Source organism: Mustelus asterias, chromosome 6, assembly GCF_964213995.1.
Source record: "Mustelus asterias chromosome 6, sMusAst1.hap1.1, whole genome shotgun sequence".
Classification (NCBI taxonomy): Eukaryota; Metazoa; Chordata; class Chondrichthyes; order Carcharhiniformes; family Triakidae; genus Mustelus; species Mustelus asterias.
Genome location: NC_135806.1, coordinates 36,931,932 through 36,954,692, shown reverse-complemented (window position 1 = coordinate 36,954,692; position 22,761 = coordinate 36,931,932). Strand labels below are relative to the sequence as shown.

Sequence of the window (22,761 nt, the reverse complement as noted above, 5' to 3'; positions counted from 1 at the left end):
CAGAAGGGGGGCATAGGCATCTCTTTGTTCACTGCAATCCTGCATGATGCTATCATTTCCCCCAGTCCAGTTTTTGATGTGGTCCACCGATCCAAACTTTCTCCGACCTGGTCTTTCCTTTACTAATGTTTCACTTTTGCCAACACTAGATTCTCACTCTGTCTTCCAGAATGGTCGTACTTTCTCAAAAACTATCCAAACCCCATGAACCCAATCGTGAAACAAATTAAAGCATTGTTTGTCACTTATGCTTCATTTACTATACACATTTACAAGTTATGCTTTTTTTGTCTAGTCGGGCTTACTTTGTTTAACCCGTGTAAAATGGGTTGTATGCTCTGTGGTGATTTTCAACTTTGCACAATCATTTTAGATTGAAACTTTATGAACGCTTTTTATTATTCTTTTGTTTAACTCTTCAAGGACAAGGTTTTCACTCTGTCTACAGGTATTTTTGTCTCCTTGACTTGTGCTACAATCGTCTACAGCCTCCGAGTTGCTAGTCACAGGATCTTGCCCGATTTTGTTCTGTGCTGTTAAAATAAATTTGTTGGAAATCCGATGAGAATAGGTCTCCCGGTGCTTGACCTCCGAAAAGCACAGCTGGAACTTGAAGACAGCCTGAAACCCTCGCCGAAAATTCTTGTTGAAATAACCATAGATGATCGGGTTGACACTGCTGTTGCAGAAGGCTAACCAATGGGCAAAGGGATAGATGTACAAATTGATTATTCTCAACTGACTGTGCGAGAGCCTTGCATAGTCAGACAGCATCATCAGAGTCCAGAGTGGGAGCCATGACAAGGTGAAAAGCAGGGCTACAGTGGCTAACATCTTGATCACCCGTTGCTTTTTCTTTGGTACAGTACTGCCACTTTCCTGGTGAGACCCTTCACCAACAGGTATGCTGGTTTTAATCAGTGCAATTCCTATCCGTGCATACATAATAACTATGAGTGACAGAGGAGCCAAGTAAATGTTGGAAAATAACACTGTGGTATAAATCTTTCTCATCTTCGGATTTGGCCATGCTTCGTAGCATTGATAGCAAGGATAACTTTTGTTATTACTTTTGAGAATCCTTATGGTGTCAGGCAGTCTGGCTACTTGTAGCATGATTGCTGAAGGACACATTATTGAGACAGCAAGAACCCATACAACAACAATGATGATTGTTGCAACAGCCATATTAAGTTTTTGTTTGAAAGGGTAGACGATACACCTGAACCTGCAAAATAGATAATAAAAAGAGTACATTTGTTTAATATTCAATGTCCATGATTTGTATACTTGAGGCACAAATTTATATAGGAGTGTGTAGGACTGGCAAATTCCAGGGGTGCTGCTAAAATGAATTTATTTATTTTTAAAGTTTGAAGTTTATTTATTAGTGTCACAAGTAGGCTTACATTAACACTGCAATGAAGCTACTGTGAAAATCTGCTATTTTTAATTGAGCTCATTGACATGATTATGCTCCAAAGTTGCCAGGGCTGCTTATATTGCAATCATAATACTTTTACCACAGTATTTAAAAAAAATAAAGTTGTTGAAAAAAACTGGACCCTACTCCTGAAAAATACTGAGAGCAAGAACTCGAACCTCATCTATAGGTTAAGAAGCCATTTGTGGGGTAGCACCAAAGTCTGAGGCTGCTTTACAGTGGGAAAGGATGAGGGATACTCACATGGTAACACAATGCTATGAAATGGCTCACAAAGGGTGCTCACATATGACCCATTCTACCCCCTCCAACTGATAACAAAGCCTTATAGCTTGGCCAATTCTTTCATGTAAAGCAGATTTGTGTAAGGTTCTGGGGGAGAATCTAAATTTTATCTGAAAATGTCCAAAACTAGAGATCAATTGAAATTAGTCAAATCATAAATTCCCCATTCAGGGGACACAGGTTCCAAACACTGCTGCCTCACAGTGCCAGGGACCCAGGTTCGATTCCTGGCTTGGGTCATTGTGTGTGTGGAGTTTGCACGTTCTCCCTGTGTCTGCGTGGGTTTCCCCTGGGTGCTCCGGTTTCTTCCCACAGTCCAAAGACGTACTGGTTGGGTGCATTGGCCATGCTAAATTCTCCCTCAGTGTACTCGAACAGGCGCCAGAGTGTGGCAACTAGGGGATTTTCACAGTAATTTCATTGCAATGTTAATGTAAGCCTACTTGTGACTAATAAATAAACTTTTTAAAAATGTAATCAAACCATGATTCGAAATTTCTCAAATTCTAAATTGTATCAATTGTGCACACCAGTCTCTGGTGCAATGGGAATGATTTCTTCCTGTACAGGCATTATAAGCTGTGGTGAAAAAATGATTTCATATTTCAGGAAAGCTGTAAATACCAGCAATCAGACAGCTGAAGGAATTGGACTAGAAATATCAAATAATAAAGTCTCAAATTGTGCAGAAGAACGATAATGGATTAGCATTTGCGATGTTGAACATTGGAAGGGCAGCTCTAATATTTTCATGGGCTTTTCATGGTTCGTTGCAAACCTGCACCTACTTTAATAAAACCTTTTTTATCATTGCAAGATAAAAGACACTGAGCCCGATTTCACCATTCTGTATGTGGTAAAGTCGGGTGTGAGGCCATTAATGCGATCTGCGCCAGGGTCCGCGCAGATTGCCACTTTACCGAAATCCGGGAATGGCAGCGATCCGCTTCTTGCCCAAAACAGGCGCAACGGCGATTTAAATGCATTTGCATGCATTTAAATTGAATTAATGAACTGCCCACCCAACTTTATCAGCATTTCTCCCTTTACCACCACATTTGCCAATCCGGAACCGCATCGTAATGGATCTGCTAAATAAAAGTCTGAATCGGGCGCTCCAGCTGCTGAAGAGCACGTTCAGTGCTTCCAACGGCTCTCTGACTCAGATCAGTGGTGGGGGGAAGGAGGGAGGCGGGTCAGATCATTCTCTGGTTGTTGGGGGGGGGGAGGGGGGGGTGGAGGAGAGTGAGGCCAGATCGTTGTCTGGTTGGGGGGGGGGGGAGGAGGAGAAGGCGGGTCAGATGTATCTCTGGTTGGGGGGGGGAGAGGAGGGCTGATCGTTGTCTGATGGGGAGGGAGGAGGAGGCGGCTCAGATGTTCCTCTGGGGGGTGGGGTGAGTGAGGCCAGATCGTTGTCTGGGGGGGGTTGAGTGAGCCCAGATCGTTGTCTGGGGGGGAGGAGGGTCGGATGTATCTCTGGTCGGGGGGGGAGGCCTGATCGCTCACTGGTGGGGGGAGGAGGCAGATGTATCTCTGGTGGCGGGGGGTACAGATGGATATCTGGTGGGGGGGATCAGATGGATCTCTGGTGGGGGTGCGGGGGGGGGCAGGGGGGTCTGCTGCCACTCTGCGGGCGATCAGTGGGGGGGAGGGGGGCGGGGTGGTGATCGGTCTGGGTAGCGGGGGGTGGGTGGATAAGCGGGACAGTGATGTGTGTGGGTAGTGGGGGGGTTAATAAAGGGGACAGCAATGCCTGTGGGTAGTGGGGGGGGGGTGGATAAGGGGGACAGTGATGTATGTGGGTAGTGGGGGGGTTAATAAGGGGGACAGCAATGTCTATGGGTAGTCGGGGGGTGGATAAGGGGGACAGTGATGTCTGTGTGCACCATCGCTCCCGCTTTTCACTCACGGCCGCTTTCTCTGCTTTCTGCAGCCCGGGAGCGATCTGACACGGGTGCGCTTTTTCAAATTTTTTTCGAACTGTGCATGCGCAGTTCAGACCTCTGATCGTTTCGGCCGCGCTAAGCCCCGCCCACAGAGCGAATGGGACTGGAGATTTTTTTTTCAGGCTGAGTTTGTATGGGGGCGCTGAAAGCAGATTTCTAAGTCAGATCTGAATTAAGCCCAGATTCAGCACTTAGAATGAAAATGGTAAAATCGGGCCTGTTGTGTAACGCTCCACTTATCCCGCAGGGAGCGATAGTCAGCAATAGGTCTGGTCACAGCAGGACATTAATGATGTAAATGACCATAAGACCATAAGACATAGGAGCGGAAGTAAGGCCATTCGGCCCATCGAGTCCACTCCACCATTCAATCATGGTTGATTTCAACTCCATTTACCCGCTCTCTCCCCATAGCCCTTAATTCCTCGAGAAATCAAGAATTTATCAATTTCTGTCTTGAAGACGCTCAACGTCTCGGCCTCCACAGCCCTCTGTGGCAATGAATTCCACAGACCCACCACTCTCTGGCTGAAGAAATTTCTCCTCATCTCTGTTCTAAAGTGACTCCCTTTTATTCTAAGGCTGTGCCCCCGCGTCCTAGTCTCCCCTGTTAATGGAAACAACTTCCCTACGTCCATCCTATCTAAGCCGTTCATTACCTTGTAAGTTTCTATCAGATCTCCCCTCAACCTCCTAAACTCCAATGAATATAATCCCACGATCCTCAGACGTTCATCGTATGTCAGGCCTACCATTCCTGGGATCATCCGTGTGAATCTCCGCTGGACCCGCTCCAGTGCCAGTATGTCCTTCCTGAGGTGTGGGGCCCAAAATTGCTCACAGTACTCCAAATGGGGCCTAACCAGTGCTTTATAAAGCCTCAGAAGTACATCCCTGCTTTTGTATTCCAAGCCTCTTGAGATAAATGACAACATTACATTTGCTTTCTTAATTACGGACTCAACCTGCAAGTTTACCTTTAGAGAATCCTGGACTAGGACTCCCAAGTCCCTTTGCACTTTAGCATTATGAATTTTGTCACCGTTTAGAAAATAGTCCATGCCTCTATTCTTTTTTCCAAAGTGTACGACCTCGCACTTGCCCACGTTGAATTTCATCAGCCACTTCTTGGACCACTCTCCTAAACTGTCTAAATCTTTCTGCAGCCTCCCCACCTCCTCAATACTACCTGCCCCTCCACCTATCTTTGTATCATCGGCAAACTTGGCCAGAATGCTCCCAGTCCCGTCATCTAGATCGTTAATATATAAAGAGAACAGCTGTGGCCCCAACACTGAACCCTGCGGGACACCACTTGTCACCGGTTGCCATTCTGAGAAAGAACCTTTTATCCCAACTCTCTGCCTTCTGTCTGACAGCCAATCGTCAATCCATGTTAGTACCTTGCCTCGAATACCATGGGCCCTTATTTTACTCAGCAGTCTCCCGTGAGGCACCTTGTCAAAGGCCTTTTGGAAGTCAAGATAGATAACATCCATTGGCTCTCCTTGGTCTAACCTATTTGTTATCTCTTCAAAGAACTCTAACAGGTTTGTCAGGCACGACCTCCCCTTACTAAATCCAGTGACAAGGCCAGTGTCACTGCCCAGATTCGCTGAGGTTAGCGGCCAGGGAGGCACAGATCCTCTGTTGGGTCAGAATGTTTAGTTGAACCTGCAATGCTGCTTCCTCACATGGACCTGTTAGCACAGCATGGGCTGGGCTCACAACATTTCATGAATATTAGTTCCATAAATGTCCTGCACTATTGATGCCTTACGGGAAAAGGCATGACATTCTTGTGAGCTAATCAAAACTAAGGAAATGTAGTTGCTTATAGGGAAATGGATGAAAATGGGCATAAAAATTTCACGAATTCTGGGCCTATTAGAGTGTCGGGGAACTTTATGTCTGAATCCCTCCAACCAGGTTCCCGTCCCTAACACAGTAGTGAAACTGCTATTATCAAAGGCACAAGACATCCTGGCTGCGATTATCCCAAAGTGTCAAAACGGAGAGAACACTGGAATGATTCACACTGGTCTGTCTGGCACATCAACATTAAAGAGCATTCCTACAACAGCTTCTATTGTGAACCTGACTGAAGATACGTCTCTCTGAGATATCCAGGTAGGATATTCTGGGCTTGTAAAATATGAATCGTAAAAGGATAAAAGAAAGAGCTTGCATTTATACATCACCTTACATCTCCAAAGGACTTCAGAGCCTCTTAAGTATGTATTCTTGAAATGTAGTCATTGATGTTATGTAGGAAATGCAACTGTTCATTTATACACAGCAAGATTCCACAAACAACAAATCAACCAGGTAATCTGCTCTAATACTGTTGGTTGAGAACCATTGGCTAACACTCTTCCAAATGTGCTGGGAGGCTATTGGTTCAAATTCCAATCCAGGGACCCGAGCAGAAAATCTAGGCAGATACGCCAGTGCAGTACAGAAGGAATGTTGACTTCAGGATGCTGTTTTAACAGAGACATTCTCTTCCCTCTTGAGTTAGTGTAAAAGATACCCTGGCACTTTTTGAAAAGCAGAGGAGTGGTCCTGGCGAACATTTTAGCATCAAACAACATTAAAACAGATCATGCGGTCAAAATCTCATTGTTGTGTGCAAATTGCCTGTCATACTTCTCATTTTACAACAGTAACTTGGTTTTTAAGTATTTAATTGGCTGTAAAACACTTAGCCATATTCTGAGGTTGTGAAAATTACTAAATCAATGCAAACATTTCTTGCATAAATGTGTTCAGTTTTGAAGAGGCATCATATTGGACTCAAAATATTAACTGTTTCTCTCTCCACATATGCTGCTGGGTTTTTTCAACATTTTCTGCTTATTTTTCAGATTTCCAGCATTAGTAGTATTTTGCCTTTTTTCAAGCCTTTCTATATTGTGTACTCTATTCTCAATTTAATACCAGTGATGGTTCATGGAGGTCAATTGAGCCACGTACACCAAATTTTCCATGTTTACCTACCTGTCCACTGCAATGGCAACTAGGGTAAAAACTGAGGCTGAAACAGAGATTCCTTGAACCAGGCCACTTATCTTGCAAACAAAGTTTCCAAAGGGCCATCCTGTAAAACAGAGCACACTTCAAGTCATTCAATCTGGGGATAAATAGCAGACATGATTGGAGATTAATTCTATACAGAAAGACTAACTACTAATTTGTTTTTCAACCCAAATCTTATCACATTTCGAAGCGATATGCCGTCTGGTTAATTAAAATGTTCGAGTCTAATTTGAGAAGAATAAACGCCGCGACGATCCAGACTTGTACAGGTAAGAGATTTTAGTCAAGGAGCTGGCACCCAATGTTCCAGTGTGCAATCAACACCCTATCCCCCTACATCACAAATCTCACCATCGGGAAGACAGAGAACCTGGCAGTAAGCCCCTTGAAAGAGAAAATAAGAGAGTTCTTTGCCACCTTACTTGCCATGTTTCAACAACACTGATGAAGCATGTGGGGCACATCTGGTGGGCAGCCCAGCTAAAGAACAGATGAGCTTGACTACTTATCCAGACTGGGCTGTTACCGCACCGTCCAGAGATCAGACGCCCCTCCCACACACCACCCCCATAACTACATTCTTAAGTTCCCGAAGCCTGCCTGCTGGACAGCCTAATATCGTTGTCAGCTAAATAAGACTAAGATCCAGCCCTGAAAATGAACATGACAGCCTACCAGGCCAATTAGATGGCTGGCTGCACCAAGTCCACTCCTGTGGAGAAACTGCCCTACAGATTCAGGGTGTGGAGATGCTGGCGTTGGACTGGGATAAACACAGTAAGAAGTCTAACAACACCAAGTTAAAGTCCAACAGGTTTATTTGGTAGCAAAGCCACAAGTTTTCGGAGCCCCAAGCTCCTTCTTCAGGTGAGTGAGGACTCATGTTCACAAACAGGGCATATAAAGACACAAACTCAATTTACAAGATAATGGGTGGAATGCGAGTCTTTACAGGTAATCAAGTCTTAAAGGTACAGACAATGTGAATGGGGAGAGCATTAAGCACCGGTTAAAAAGATGTGTATTGTTTCCAGACAGGAAAGTTAGTGAGATTTTGCAAGTCCAGGCAGGTCATGGGGGTTACTGATAGTGTGACATGAACCCAAGATCCCGGTTGAGGCCGTCCTCATGTGTGCGGAGCTTGGCTATCAGTTTCTGCTTAGCGATTCTGTGTTGCCGTGTGTCGTGAAGGCCGCCTTGGAGAACGCTTACCTGAAGATCAGAGGCTGAATGCCCGTGACTGCTGAAGTGCTCCCCAACAGGAAGAGAAAAGTCTTCTGTTGTACGACAACGGATGAATGAACACCGCTCGACAATCACCAGGCAAGACTGTTCTCTTTTTTTGTTGATAAGATTCCAGGCCTAGTGCATTGAGAGTTTGGGATTGGACAGCACCAATTCTACAATAGCACAAGAACCAGTATCTGAAGGCAGACCTTGTTGAGATTTTGGAAAGGGCTTGCCTGCCGATTGGAGGGCTGGTGAAAAACCCACGCTGCCTCTTTCCAGAAAGGTCCACCAAACCACGTGCCAATCAGGCGGTGGGGCCATCCCTGGAATCAAGACCCGGGGAAGGGAGAGGTGGGGGGTAGGGGGGTCTTGCCTTCCAAGAACTGCTGGCCAATCAGAAGCTGCTAGCTCTTATGCGCAGCAGCACCATCGGGGATGCAATAGCTACTGCAGGGAGGACAAGTCCCAGAGTCCAGGATTGCAGAGTGATCCAGGTCACAGGTAAGTCATATGGGAGTGTAGGGTTTGGGGAGGTGAGGGGTCTAGGGGGGTTGACAGTAAGGGCAAGGTGGCTCTCACTGGTCCAGTGGGCACCTTTCCTGATGTCAAGTTCAGGTACTGAACACCTTTAATCGAGGGACTTCCTCCATCTTTCCACTTCAATTGCTCTGGTAATATCAGTGTCATGTTTAGAATCTTCTGTAATGATCTGACTGAGGTACATAAACGTGTCTGCTTGTTCTATAGCGGCTGTTGAGGTTGTCATCTTTTGTTTTGTGGGTTTCTTACTAATAACCATTATTTTGTATTTCTCAATGTTTATTTTCTTATAAATTCTTTACCAACTTTGATAACTTCACCTATGAAGCATTGTGACTGGCTTTCCGTCTCACCCATCAATGTGGTTGTCTGTATCTAAGGTTGTATATGGTTCCACCAACAACATTTGTACCTTCAAGGTATTCAGTTAATCTAAATACAGCTTCAGTATAGAGAATAAATCATCTCGATACTGAGAAAACACAACCCTGATACACTCTATTTCATCTGATAAATTTTTTTCCAGTACAAATTCCTTCCTCATTTCAGGTCCTTCCCATGGGTTCCTATGTTTTTCAGACATTATTTTTGCATTTAGAGATGCAAAGACTGATTAGGGACAGTCAGCATGGCTTTGTGAGAGGAAAATCATGTCTCACAAATTTGATTGAGTTTTTTGAAGGGGCAATAAGAAGGTAGATGAGGGCAGTGCAGTTGATGTTATCTACATGGACTTTAGCAAGGCCTTTGACAAGGTATCCCATGGTACGTTGTTGCATAAGGTTAAATCTTATGGGATCCAGGGTGAGGTTGCTAAATGGCTTCATGACAGAAGCCAGAGGGTGATTGTTTTTCAAACTGGAGGCCTGTGACCAGCAGTGTGCCTCAGGGATCAGTGCTGGGTCCACTGTTATTTGTCATTTATATTAATGATTTGGATGAGAATATAGGAGGCATGGTTAGTAAGTTTGCAGATGACACCAAGATTGGTGGCATAGTGGACAGTGAAGAAGGTTATCTCAGATTGCAATGGGATCTTGATCAATTGGGCCAGTGGGTTGGTGAACGGCAGATGGAGTTTCATTTAGAAAATGTGAAATGATGCATTTTGGTAGATTGAACCAGGGTGGGACTTGCTCAGTTTATAGTGGGGCATTTGGGAGAGTTACAGAACAAAGAGATCTAGGGGTACATGTTCATAGCTCCTTGAAAGTGGAGTCACAGGTGGACAGAGTGGTGAAGAAGGCATTCAGCATGCTTGGTTTCATTGGTGCGAACATTGAATACAGGAGTTGGGACATCTTGTTGAAGTTCTACAAGACATTGGTAAGGCTACACCTGGAATACTGTGTACAGTTCTGGTCACCCTATTATAGAAAGAATATTATTAAACTAGAAAGAGTGCAGAAAAGATGTACTAGGATGTTACTGGGACTTGATGGTTTGGGTTATAAGGAAAGGCTGGATAGACTGGGACTTTTTTCTCTGGAGCGTAGAAGGATGAGGGGTGACCTTATAGAGGTCTATAAAATTATGAGGGGCATAGATCAGCTAGATAGTCAATATTGTTTCCCAAAGGTAGGGGAGTCTAAAACTAGAGGGCATAGGTTTAAGGGGAGAGATACAAAAGGGTCCAGAGGGGCAATTTCTTTCACAGAGGGTGGTGAGTGTCTGGAACAAGCTGCCAGAGGTAGTACTAGAGGCGGGTACAATTTGTCTTTTAAAAAGCATTTAGACAGTTACATGGGTAAGATGGGTATAGAGGGATATGGGCCAAATGCGGGCAATTGGGACGAGCTTTGGGGTTTTAAAAAAAAGGGTGGCATGGACAAGTTGGGCCGAAAACCTTTATGACTCTATAACTCCATTATTAATGGTTCATGTGATCATAAAGTAATATACTTTAATCCATTTTCTCGTATCACTTCCATGTGAAAGATACCTTACCTACACCATTGCCACTTTGTTTCACTGACTTACTTTTCAAATATACTCTTGTTTCTCAGTAGGATTACTTTTAGTGGGATTTTAAGGATGTGACCCGTTTGACTAATTCTCCTTTAGGCTGAGCAGTTATTTGCTCCTGCTTTCTTTGGCAGCTTAGTGAAGATTAGAGCCACGTCACTAGGTATTGCACATGTATTAATTGTTGATACACCGTTTCATAGCTTGTTGATGGTTTTTAGGCCTACCTCATGTAAAGCCTGAATCATCCATATAGTTACATTGCCAATACTAATTGGCTTAGATGGTCTAAAAGACATTATAAAGCTGTTGAAGTTGTTTAAGATGAGTGAAGACACATTGAGAAGGTCAGCACTGCCCATTATAGCACCAACTACATCAGCAGTCCTTGTCCAGCTAGAGATAAGATCAATGACTTCCACTGGCTTTACACCAGCAGGGGGACAGCTGCAGAGCTTTAATATCTCTAGCAATTCCACCTGTAGCTGACTTGTAGCACAGGCATGACAATAAGGATAATATTCCACACCCGCCAATTGATGAACATCTACAAGCTGGTTGAAGCTACCTGTGCTGCACCTCACTTACCACTCCATGCTGACCTGTTCAGCCCACGTACATCTCAGCACCCTGTATAGAGCACAGTTCAGGAGCAAGATCTAGCAGCAAAAATCCTTTGGATCAAGGAATGGGAAACATGGGAAGTCACTAACAAATTCCTCGTGGCAAACACCATCTGCCGAATGGCTTTGAGCTACCATGGTGACAGTGGTCCTTGCTAAACAGGTTCAGGACAGGCTAAGACCACTATGCAGCCAACCTCTATCTCTGTGACAATGCTGCACATTACTGAGAAGTATCCCCTCTACGAAGTGACAGACTAATCACTATAAACTCAGCAACTGAGGAGGCTATTATTGCTTGGCTTCGGAGGTTGGTATTCACTAATTAAATAAAATAATTATCACATCAACTTATATGTCACATAAATAACAACCAGATGACTTGAGATGGAGGTGGCTGAGGGACTTCACTGGTGCATTCTGGGAGAAGTCAGACCAGCAACATCCACCAAGAAGTGGGAAGCAGAAGATCTGGTGTCAAGGAGTGTTAAGCAGGGAGGGGACAAAGAGGACTAGAGCAATAGTTATAGGGGACTCTATAGTTAGGGGTGCAGATAGGCGTTTCTGTGGACGTGAAAGAGATTCCAGGGTGGTATGTTGCCTCCCTGGTGCCAGGGTCCAGGATGTCTCTGAACGGGCAGAAAGCATTCTGAAGGGAGAGGATGAACAGCCAGAGGTCGTGGTACATATTGGTACTAACGGCATAGGCAGGAAGTGTGATGAGGTCCTGCAGCAGCAGTTTAGGGAGTTAGATAGAAAGTTAAAAAGCAGGACCTCTAGGGTTGTAATCTCAGGATTACTCCCTGTGCCACATGCCAATGAGGCTAGGAATAGGAAGATAGTGCAACTCAACATGGGCTAAACAGCTGGTGTAGGAGGGAGGGTTTCAGATATCTGAACCATTAGGGTCTCTTCCGGGGCAAATGGGATCTGTACAAGATGGGTTACATCTAAACTGGAGGGGCACAAATATTCTGGCCGGGAGGTTTGCTAGTGTCACACGGGAGGATTTAAACTAGTTTGGCAGGGGGCGGGGGGGGGGGGGGGGGGGGGAGAGAACCAAAACAAAGGTGAATTACCTGAAGGGGAACTAGAGAGTGGGGCCAGTAAGACTCAGAGGAAGAGCAGCCAGGGTGTGGTTGCTGATCAAAGAGGGTCCGGTGGACTGAAGTGCATTTGTTTCAATGTGAGAAGTGTAACAGGTAAGGCAGATGAACTTAGAGCTTGGATTAGTACTGGGAACTATGATGATGTTGTTGCCATTACAGAGACTTGGTTAAGGGAAGGACAGGATTGGCAGCTTAACATTCCAGCATACAGATGTTTCAGGCAGGATAGAGGGGGATATAAAAGGGGTGGGGGAGTTGCGCTACTGGTTAAGGAGGATATCGCATCTGTACTCAGGGAGGACACCTCAGAGGGCTTATACAGCGAGGCAATATGGGTAGAGCTCAGGAATAGGAAAGGTGTGGTCACAATGTTGGGGGTTTACTATAGGCCACCCTACTGCCAGCGGGAGATTGAGGAACAGATATGTAGGCAGATTTTGGCAAGGTGTAACAGTAACGGGATTGTTGTGATGGGAGATTTTAATTTCCCCTATATTGACTGGGATTCACTTAGTGCTAGAGGTGTGGATGGGGCAGAGTTTGTAAGGAACATCCAGGAGGGCTTCCTGAAACAGTATGTAAATAGTCCAACTAGGGAAGGGGCCATACTGGACCTGGTATTGGGGAATGGAGCCTGGCCAGGTGGTCGATGTTTCAGTAGGGGAGCAGTTCGGGAACAGTGACCACAATTCAATAAGCTTTAAGGTACTGATGGATAAAGATCAGTGTAGTCCTCAAGTTAAGGTGCTAAATTGGGGGAAGGCTAATTACAACAATATTAGGCAGGAACCGAAGAATGTAGATTGGGGGCAGATGTTTGAGGGCAAATCAACATCTGGCATGTGGGAGACTTTCAAGTGTAAGTTGATAGGGATTCAGGACCGGCACATTCCTGTAAGGATGAAGGATAAGTATGGCAAGTTTTGGGAACTTTGGATAACGAGAGATATTGTGAGCCTAGTCAAAGAGAAAAAGGAAACATTTGTCAAAGCTAGGAGGCTGGGAACACATGAAGCAAGTGTGGAATACAAGGAAAGTAGAAAGAAACTTAAGCAAGGAGTAAGAAGGGCTAAAAGGGGTCATGAAAAAGCCTTGGCCAGCAGGATTAAGGAAAATCCCAAGGCTTTTTATACATATATAAAGAGCAAGAGGGTAGCCAGGGAGAGGGTTTGGCCCACTCAAGGACAAGGGAGGGAATCTATGCGTGGAGCCAGAGGAAATGGACGAAGTATTAAATGAGTACTTTGGGTCAGTATTCACCAAAGAGAAGGACTTGGTGGATGATGAATCTGGGAAAGGATGTGTAGATAGTTTGAGTCAGGTTGAGATCAAAAAGGAGGAGGTATTGGGGTTCTTGAGAAACATTAAGCTGGACAAGTCCCCAGAGTCTGATGGGATATACCCAGAATGCTGAGAGAGGCAAGGGAGGAAATTGCTGGGGCCTTGAGAGAAATCTTTGTATCTTCACTGGCTACAGGGGAGGTCACAGTAAGAGTTTTAACAACACCAGGTTAAAGTCCAACAGGTATATCTGGTAGCAAATGCCATTAGCTTTCGGAGCGCTGCTCCTTCGTCAGATGGAGTGGATATCTGCTCTCAAACAGGGCATACAGAGGCACAAAATCAAGTTACAGAATACTGATTAAAATGCGAATCTCTACAGCCAACCAGGTCTTAAAGATACAGACAATGTGAGTGGAGGGAGCATTAAGCACAGGTTAAAGAGATGTGTATTGTCTCCAGACAGGACAGCCAGTGAGATTCTGCAAGTCCAGGAGGCAAGCAAATGTGACATAAACCCAACATCCCGGTTTAGGCCGTCCTCATGTGTGCGGAATTTGGCTATCAGTTTCTACTCAGCGACTCTGCGCTGTCGTGTGTTGTGAAGGCCACCTTGGAGAATGCTTACCCGAAGATCAGACGCTGAATGCCCGTGACCGCTGAAGTGCTCCCCAACAGGAAGAGAACAGTCTTGCGGTGTTCATTCATCCATTGTCATAGCGTCTGTATGGTTTTCCCAATGTACCATGCCTCGGGACATCCTTTCCTGCAGCGTATCAGGTAGACAACGTTTGCCAAGTTGCAAGAGTAGGTACAGTGTACCTGGTAGATGGTGTTCTCACGTGAGATGATGGCATCCGTGTCGATGATCCGGCACGTCTTGCAGAGGTTGCTGTGGCAGGGTTGTGTGGTGTCGTGGTCACTGTTCTCCTGAAGGCTGGGTAGTTTGCTGCGGATAATGGTCTGTTTGAGGTTGTGCGGTTGTTTGAAGGCAAGAAGTGGGGGTGTGGGGATGGCCTTGGCGAGATGTTCATCTTCATCAATGACATGTTGAAGGCTCCAAACGAAGGAGCAGCACTCTGAAAGCTAATGGCATTTGCCAACAAATAAACCTGTTGGACTTTAACCTGGTGTTGAGAGACTTCTTACTGTGTTTACCCCAGTCCAACGCCGGCATCTCCACATCATGACTACAGGGGAGGTCCCAGAGGATTGGAGAATAGCCAATGTTGTTCCTTTGTTTAAGAAGGGTAGCACGAATAATCCAGGTAATTACAGGCGAGTGAGCCTTACATCAGTGGTAGGGAAATTATTGGAGAGGATTCTTCGAGACAGGATTTATTCACATTTGGAAATAAGTGGACGTATTAGTGAGAGGCAACATGGTTTTGTGAAGGGGAGGTCGTGTCTCATGAACTTGATTGAATATTTCGAGGAAGTGACGAAGATGATTGAGGGTAGGGTAGTGGATGTTGTCTACATGGACTTCAGTAAGGCCTTTGAGAAGGTCCCTCATGGCAGACTGGTGCAGAAGGTGAAGTCGCATGGGATCAGAGGTGAGCTAGCTACGTGGATACAGAACTGGCTCAGTCAAAGAACTGAGGTTCAAACTCAGTCAAAGAACTTGGGTTCATGTCACACTATCTGTAACTCCCTTGACTTGCCTGGGCTTGCAAAATCTTACTAACTGTCCTGCCTGGAGACAATACACATCTCTTTAACCTGTGCTTAACACTCTCTCCACTCACATTGTCTGTACCTTTGAGACTTGATTACCTGTAAAGACTCGCATTCCAACCAGTATTTTGTAAATTGAGTTTGTGTCTTTATATGCCCTGTTTGTGAACAGAACTCCCACTCACCTGATGAAGGGGCAGCGCTCCGAAAGCTAGTGGCTTTTGCTACCAAATAAACCGGTTGGACTTTAACCTGGTGTTGTGAGACTTCTTACTCAGTCAAAGAAGACAGAGGGTAGCAGTGGAAGGCTGTGTTTCTGAATGGAGGGATGTGACAAGTGGTGTTCCTCAGGGATCAGTGCTGGGACCTTTGCTGTTTGTAATATATATAAATGATTTGGAGGAAAATGTAACTGGATTTATTAGTAAGTTTACGGACGACACAAAGGTTGGTGGATTTGCAAATAGCAATGAGGACCATCAGAGGATACAGCAGGATATAGATCAGTTGAAGACTTGGGCGGAGAGATGGCAGATGGAGTTTAATCCGGACAAATGTGAGGTAATGCATTTTGGAAGGTCTAATACAGATAGGAAATATACAGTAAATGGCAGAACCCTTAAGAGTATTGATAGGCAAAGGGATCTGGGTGTACAGGTACACAGGTCACTGAAAGTGGCAATGCATGTCGAGAGGGCAGTCAAGAAGGCATACGGCATGCTTGCCTTCATCGGCCGGGGTATTGAGTTAAAAATTGGCAAGTTATGTTGCAGCTTTTTGAATCTTAGTTAGGCAGCACTTGGAATATAGTGTTCAATTCTGGTCGCCACACTACCAGAAGGATGTGGAGGCTTTGGAGAGGATACAGAAAAGATTTATCAGGATGTTGCCTGGTATGGAGGGCATTAGGAGAAGTTGGAGAAACTTGTTCTCACTGGAGCGACGGAGGTTGAGGGGAGACCTGATAGAAGTCTCCAAGATTATGAGAGGCAGATGGACAGAGTGGATAGTCAGAAGCTTTTTCCCAGGGTGGAAGAGTCAATTACTAGGGGGCATAGGTTTAAGGTGCAAGGGGCAAGATTTAAAGGAGATGTACGAGGCAGATTTTTTACACAGAGAGTTGGTGGGTGCCTGGACTCGTTGCTGGGGAAGGTAGTGGAAGCGGATCCGGTGGTGACTTTTAAGGGGCATCTTGACAAGTACATGAATGGGATGGGAATAGAGGGATATGGTGCCCAGAAGGATTGGGGATTTTAGTTAAGTCGGGTAGCATGGTCGGTGCAGGCTTGGAGGGCCGAAGGGCCTGTTCCTGTGCTGTAATTTTCTTTGTTCTTTGACTGTTGCATCAGCATGGGCCTGAGCCCTCATTTCCATTACAGTTGATGTTTGTAGTTGAACAGAATACACGGGGTATTGATGGGTATTACATGGCCATCTGACCAGCTGTTTACTGATGGACTGACTACTTGCTTTTCTTCTTCTCTGCCACTTTGGCCCACTCAGTGCTCAAGCTCACTCGTCCTTCCAGTGATCTTGGCAAGCTCTTACATGTAGATGGACATTGATCATCGTATACGTAACTAATGATAAAAAACGTGAAAAATCTGTCTCAGTAACAATCCTTTCAAATTTGTGTGACTGCTGAGCTCACACTACTTCAGTGTCACCTCTGGCAAGCTCTCTCCTGTGGTGGTAAGATTTTTTCAGGAGCCCTATTGTTCCGTTAGCCTTGCAATTTCTTAAAATTCATGTCCATTGTCAGTATAATAGAGTCCTTAGCAAAGAGATATTTTCCATTCTGATCCCAGTATTAAACACAGTGTTGTCCAGGGCCTGATGGAATCTATCCCAGGCTGCTCAGGGAGACGAGAGATGAAATCGCTGGGCCTCTGACGCAAATCTTTGTCTCGTCACTGGACACAGGTGAGATCCCAGAGGATTGGAGGATAGCTAATGTGGTCCCGTTATTTAAGAAGGGTAGGAAGGATAACCTGGGAAATTATAGGCCGGTGAGCTTGACGTCCGTGGTGGGGAAGTTGTTGGAGAGAATTCTTAGAGATAGGATGTATGCGCATTTAGAAAGGAATAAACTCATTAACGATAGTCAGCATGGTTTTGTGAGAGGGAGGTCATGCCTCACTAACCTGGTGGAGTTTTTTGAAGAAGTGACTAGAATGGTTGACGAGGGAAGGGCCGTGGATGTCGTCTATATGGACTTTAGTAAAGCGTTTGACAAAGTCCCTCATGGTAGGTTGGTGCAAAAAGTTGGATCTCATGGGATAAAGGGGGAGATGGCTAGATGGGTGGAGAACTGGCTTGGTCACAGAAGACAGAGGGTGGTAGTGGAAGGGTCTTTTTCCGGCTGGATGCCTGTGACTAGTGGTGTTCCGCAGGGCTCTGTATTGGGACCTCTGCTGTTTGTGATTTATATAAACGATCTGGAAGAAGGTGTAACTGGGGTGATCAGTAAGTTTGCGGATGACACGAAAATGGCTGGACTTGCAGATAGTGAGGAACATTGTCAGAGGCTACAGAAGGATATAGATAGGCTGGAAATTTGGGCAAAGAAAAGGCAGATGGAGTTCAATCCAGATAAATGCGAAGTGATGCATTTTGGTAGAACTAACGTAGGGGGGAGCTATACGATAAATGGCAGAACCATAAAGGGTGTAGTTACGCAGAGGAACCTGGGTGTGCAAGTCCACAGATCCTTGAAGGTGACGTCTCAGGTGGAGAAGGTGGTGAAGAAGGCATATGGCATGTTTGCCTTTGTAGGATGGGGCATAGAGTATAAAAGTTGGGGTCTGATGTTGCAGTTGTATAGAACGTTGGTTCGGCCGCATTTGGAATACTGCGCCCAGTTCTGGTCGCCACACTACCAGAAGGACGTGGAGGCTTTAGAGAGAGTGCAGAGGAGGTTTACCAGGATGTTGCCTGGTATGGAAGGGCTTAGTTATGAGGAGAGATTGGGTAAACTGGGGTTGTTCTCACTGGAAAGACGGAGGATGAGGGGTGACCTAATAGAGGTGTATAAAATTATGAAAGGCATAGATAGGGTGAACGGTGGGAAGCTTTTTCCCCGGTCGGTGGTGATGTTCACGAGGGGTCATAGGTTCAAGGTGAGGGGAGGGAGGTTTAACATGGATATCAGAAGGACGTATTTTACACAGAGGGTGGTGGGGGCCTGGAATGCGCTGCCGGGCAAGGTGGTGGAGGCGGACGCACTGGGAACGTTTAAGACTTATCTAGATAGCCACATGAATGGAGTGGGAATGGAGGGATACAAAAGAATGGTCTAGTTTGGACCAGGGAGCGGTGCAGGCTTAAAGGGCTGAAGGGCCTGTTCCTGTGCTGTATTGTTCTTTGTATGATTGACACACATTGAGGTGAATGATTTGGGGTGATAATAGACTATTGATTTTGCACTCTGCAGCTCTTGCAGTGACAGAAATTATTCCTTATCACACTCTCTCCCATTTAATCAGTAAGGATAGGCAACAACATCTCTTCCATGATCACCCGCAACACTGGTGCCCCACAAGGCTGTGTCCTTAGCCCCATACTATACTCCTTATACACCTATGACTGTGTGGCTAAATTCCCCTCCGACTCGATTTTCATGTTTGCTGACAACACCACCGTAGTGGGTCAAATCTCAAACAATGACGAGACAGAGTACAGGAATGAGATAGAGAATCTGGTGAACTGGTGTGGCAACAATAATCTCTCCCTCAATGTCAACAAAACGAAGGGGATTGTCATTGATTTCTGGAAACGTAGTGGAGAACATGCCCCTGTCTACATCAATGGGGATGAAGTAGAAATGGTCGAGAGCTTCAGGTTTTTAGTTGTCCAGATCACCAACAACCTGTCCCGGTCTCCCCCCCGCACCCCCCCCCCCCCGCCCCCCCCCCGCCCCCCCCCCCCCCCCCCCCCCCCATTTGCCAACACTATAGTTAAGAAAGCCCACCAACACCTACTTTCTCAGAAAAGAGAGTTGGCAGGCAAAGGGACGTCTGCTAAGTGGGAGGCTTTCTAAAATGTGTTAACCAGGGTTCAGGGTAAGCACATTCCTCTTAGAGTGAAGGGCAAAACTGATAGAAGTAGGTAACCCTGGATGACTCAGGATATTGAGGCCCTGGTCAAGAAGAAGAGGGCAGCTGGGATCAAGTGGATCCCTTGAAGAGTATAGAGGGTGTAAGAGTAGAGTTAAAAGAAAGTCAGGAGGGCAAAAAGGGACATGAGATTGCTTTGGCAGATAAGGCAAAGGAGAACCCAAAGAGCTTTTACAAATATATAAAGGGAAAAAGACTAACTCAGGAGAGAGCAGGGCCTCCTAAGCATCAACAAGGTCATCTATGTGCGGATCTACAAGAGATGGGTGAGATCCTAAATGAATATTTCTCATCAGTATTTACTGTTGAGAAAGGCATGGATGTTAGGGAACTTGGGGAAATAAATAGTGATGTCTTGAGGTGTGTACATATTACAGAGAAGGAGGTGCTGGAAGTCTTAAAGCGCATCAAGATAGATAAATTCCCAGGACCTGATGAAATGTATCCCAGGATGTTGTGGAAGGGTAGGGAGGAAATTGCGGGCCCACTAGCAGAGATATTTGAATCGTCGACAGCCACAGGTGAAGTGCCTGAAAATTGGAGGGTGGCAAATGTTGTGCCTTTGTTTAAAAAGGGCAGCAGGGAAAAGCCTGGGAACTACAGGCCGCTGAGCCTCATCTGTGGTGGGTAAGTTGTTAGAAGGTATTCTGAGAGACAGGATCTACAGGCATTTAGAGACGCAAGGACTGATTAGGGACAGTCAGCATGGCTTTGTGAGTGGAAAATCATGTCTCTCAAATTTGATTAAGTTTTTTGAAGGGGTAACCAAGAAGTTGGATGAGGGCAGCAATGATGTTGTCTACTTGGGCTTTAGCAAGGCCTTTGACAAGGTGCCGCATGGTAGGATGTTACATAAGGCTAAATCTCACGGGATCCAGGGTGAGGTAGCCAAATGGATACAAAATTGGCTTAATGACAGAAGACAGGGTGGTTGTAGAGGGATGTTTTTCAAACTGGAGGCCTGTGACCAGCGGTGTGCTTCAGGGTTCGGTGCTGCGTCCACTGTTATTTGTCATTAATATTAATGATTTGGAAGAGAATTTAGGAGGCATGGTTAGTAAGTTTTCAGATGACACCAAGATTGGTGGCATAGTGGACAGTGAAGAAGGTTATCTAGGATTGCAACGGGATCTTGATCAATTGGGCCAGTGGGCTGACAAATGGCAGATGGAGTTTAATTTAGATAAATGCGAGGTGATGCATTTTGGTAGATTGAACCAGGGCAGGACTTACTCAGTTCATGGTAGGGCGTTGGGGAGAGTTACAGAACAAGAGATCTAGGGGTACATGTTCATAGCTCCTTGAAAGTGGAGTCATAGGTGGACAGAGTGGTGAAAAAAGCATTCAGCATGCTTGGTTTCATTGGTCAGAAATTGAATACAGGAGTTGGGACATCTTGTTGAAGTTGTACAAAACATTGGTAAGGCCACTCTTGGATACTGTGTGCAGTTCTGGTCACCTTATTATAGGATATTATTCAACTAGAAAGAGTGCAGAAAAGATTTACTAGGATGCTACCGGGACTTGATGGTTTGGGTTATAAGGAGAGGCTGGATAGACTGGGACTTCTTTCTCTGGAGCGGAGGCGGCTTAGGGGTGATCTTATAGAGGTCTATGAAATAATGAGGGAGATAGATCAGCTAGATAGTCAATATCTTTTCCCAAAGGTAGGAGAACCAGAGGGCATAGGTTTAAGGTGAGAGGGGAGAGATACAAAAGTGTCCAGAGGGGCAATTCATTCACACCAGAGGGTGGTGAGAGTCTGGAACACTACTGCCAGAGGTAGTAGTGGAGGCAGGTACAATTTTGTCTTTTAAAAAGCATTTAGAGATAGGTATGGAGGGAAATGGGCCAAACATGGGCAATTGGGACTAGCTTAGTGGTTTAAAAAAAAGGGGCGGCATGGACAAGTTGGGCCGAAGAGCTTGTTTCCATGCTGTAAATCTTTATGACTCTAAGACCTAAGGAAATTTGGCATGAGAGCTATGACTCTCACCAACTTTACAGATGCAGCATAGAAAGCATTCTTTCTGGTTGTATCACAGCTTGGTATGGCTCCTGTTCTGCCCAAGATTGCAAGAAACTACAAAAGGTCGTGAATGTAGCCCAATCCATCACGCAAACCGGCCTCCCATCCATTGACTCTGTCCACATTTGCTGCTGTCTTGGCAAAGCAGCCAGCATAATTAAGGACCCCACACAAACACGGACATACTCTCTTCCACCTTCTTCCATTGGGAAAAAGATACAAACGTCTGAGGTCACGTACCAACCGACTCAAGAACAGCTTCTTCCCTGCTGCCAACAGACTTTTGAATGGACCTACCTTGCATTAAGTTGATCTTTCGCTACACCCTAGCTATGACTGTAACACTACATTTTGCACTCTCTCCTTTCCTTCTCTATGTCTGTATAGTGTGCAAGAAACAATACTTTTCACTGTATACTAATACATGTGACAATATTAAATCAAATTAACAGCCACATTACTTAGAATAAGGAAACCAATCACCTCTCTGATTTGTTAAACCACATGGTGAAACGACTGCTGGAGTTTTACCAGGCTTTTGGGTAGTGAGGTGAGAAGGCTGGCATCAATGGCACTCAAATGTGTTGAAGGGGCATGCCCAATACCTTCCCTCTATCATGCCATTTTGCCAGTGGTGGGAAAGTTGGCAGACGCATTGCCTGTCCAATTCACAGAATCAATTGAATGTGCCTCCACCACACTTCCAGTGCATTCCAGACCTGAACCATTTGTGTATAAAAGTATTTTTCTCACATCACACTTCCTCCTTTTGCAAATCACTATAAATCTGTGACCTCTCATTCTTTAACGAGTGGGAATAGTTTCTCCCTATTTACTTTGTCCAGTCTCCTCATGATTTTGGAACATCGCTATCAAATCTCCTCTTAGCTGCCTTCTCTCCAAGGAGAACAGTCCAAAACTGTTCAATCTATTCTCATAATTTTTCATCACTGAAACCTTTCTTGTAAACTTCTTCTGCATTCTCTCCAATCCATTCACACCTTTTCTATAGTCTGGCAGATAGAACTGTGCACAATATTCAGCTGAGGTCCAGCTAGTGTCTAGTATAACTTCAGCTTAACATCCTTGCTCTTGTACTCTATGTCCCTATTAATAAAGTCCAGAATACTATGTGCTTTATTAACTGCTCTCTCCACCTGATTGGTCACCTTCAATGATCCATGCACATATACGCCCAAGTCCCTCTGCTCCTGCACCCCTTTACAAATTGTTCAAGGTTGAGATTGATAGGTTTTTAATCAATGCGGGAATTAAGGCTTAGGGGATAAGGCAGGGGGGCAGAGTGTAGTGAGGAATGTCTCCTATTTCTGCAAGAGCTACAGAGCGCAAAATCAATAGGCTGGTTATCACTCCAAATCATTCACCTGGATATGTGTAAATCATACAACACTGTCTAATACTGGGATCGGAGTGGAAAATATCTCTTTGCTAAGGACTCTATTATACTAACAATGGAT

The 22,761-nt window shown here is 45.2% G+C and overlaps 1 protein-coding gene across 1 annotated transcript in view; it reads right to left on the bottom strand.

Moving 5' to 3' along the window:
* Nucleotides 1–369: 369 nt before the first annotated feature.
* Nucleotides 370–22,761, bottom strand: part of npffr2a (neuropeptide FF receptor 2a) — a 32,715-nt gene continuing 10,323 nt past the window's right edge. Inside the window, exons 2-3 of the mRNA XM_078213854.1 lie at nt 6,676–6,775; nt 370–1,228 (exon numbers count right to left, since the gene is read on the bottom strand). Of these exons, the coding sequence (XP_078069980.1) occupies nt 370–1,228; nt 6,676–6,775 (959 nt within the window). The remainder of the gene's footprint in view (nt 1,229–6,675; nt 6,776–22,761) is intronic.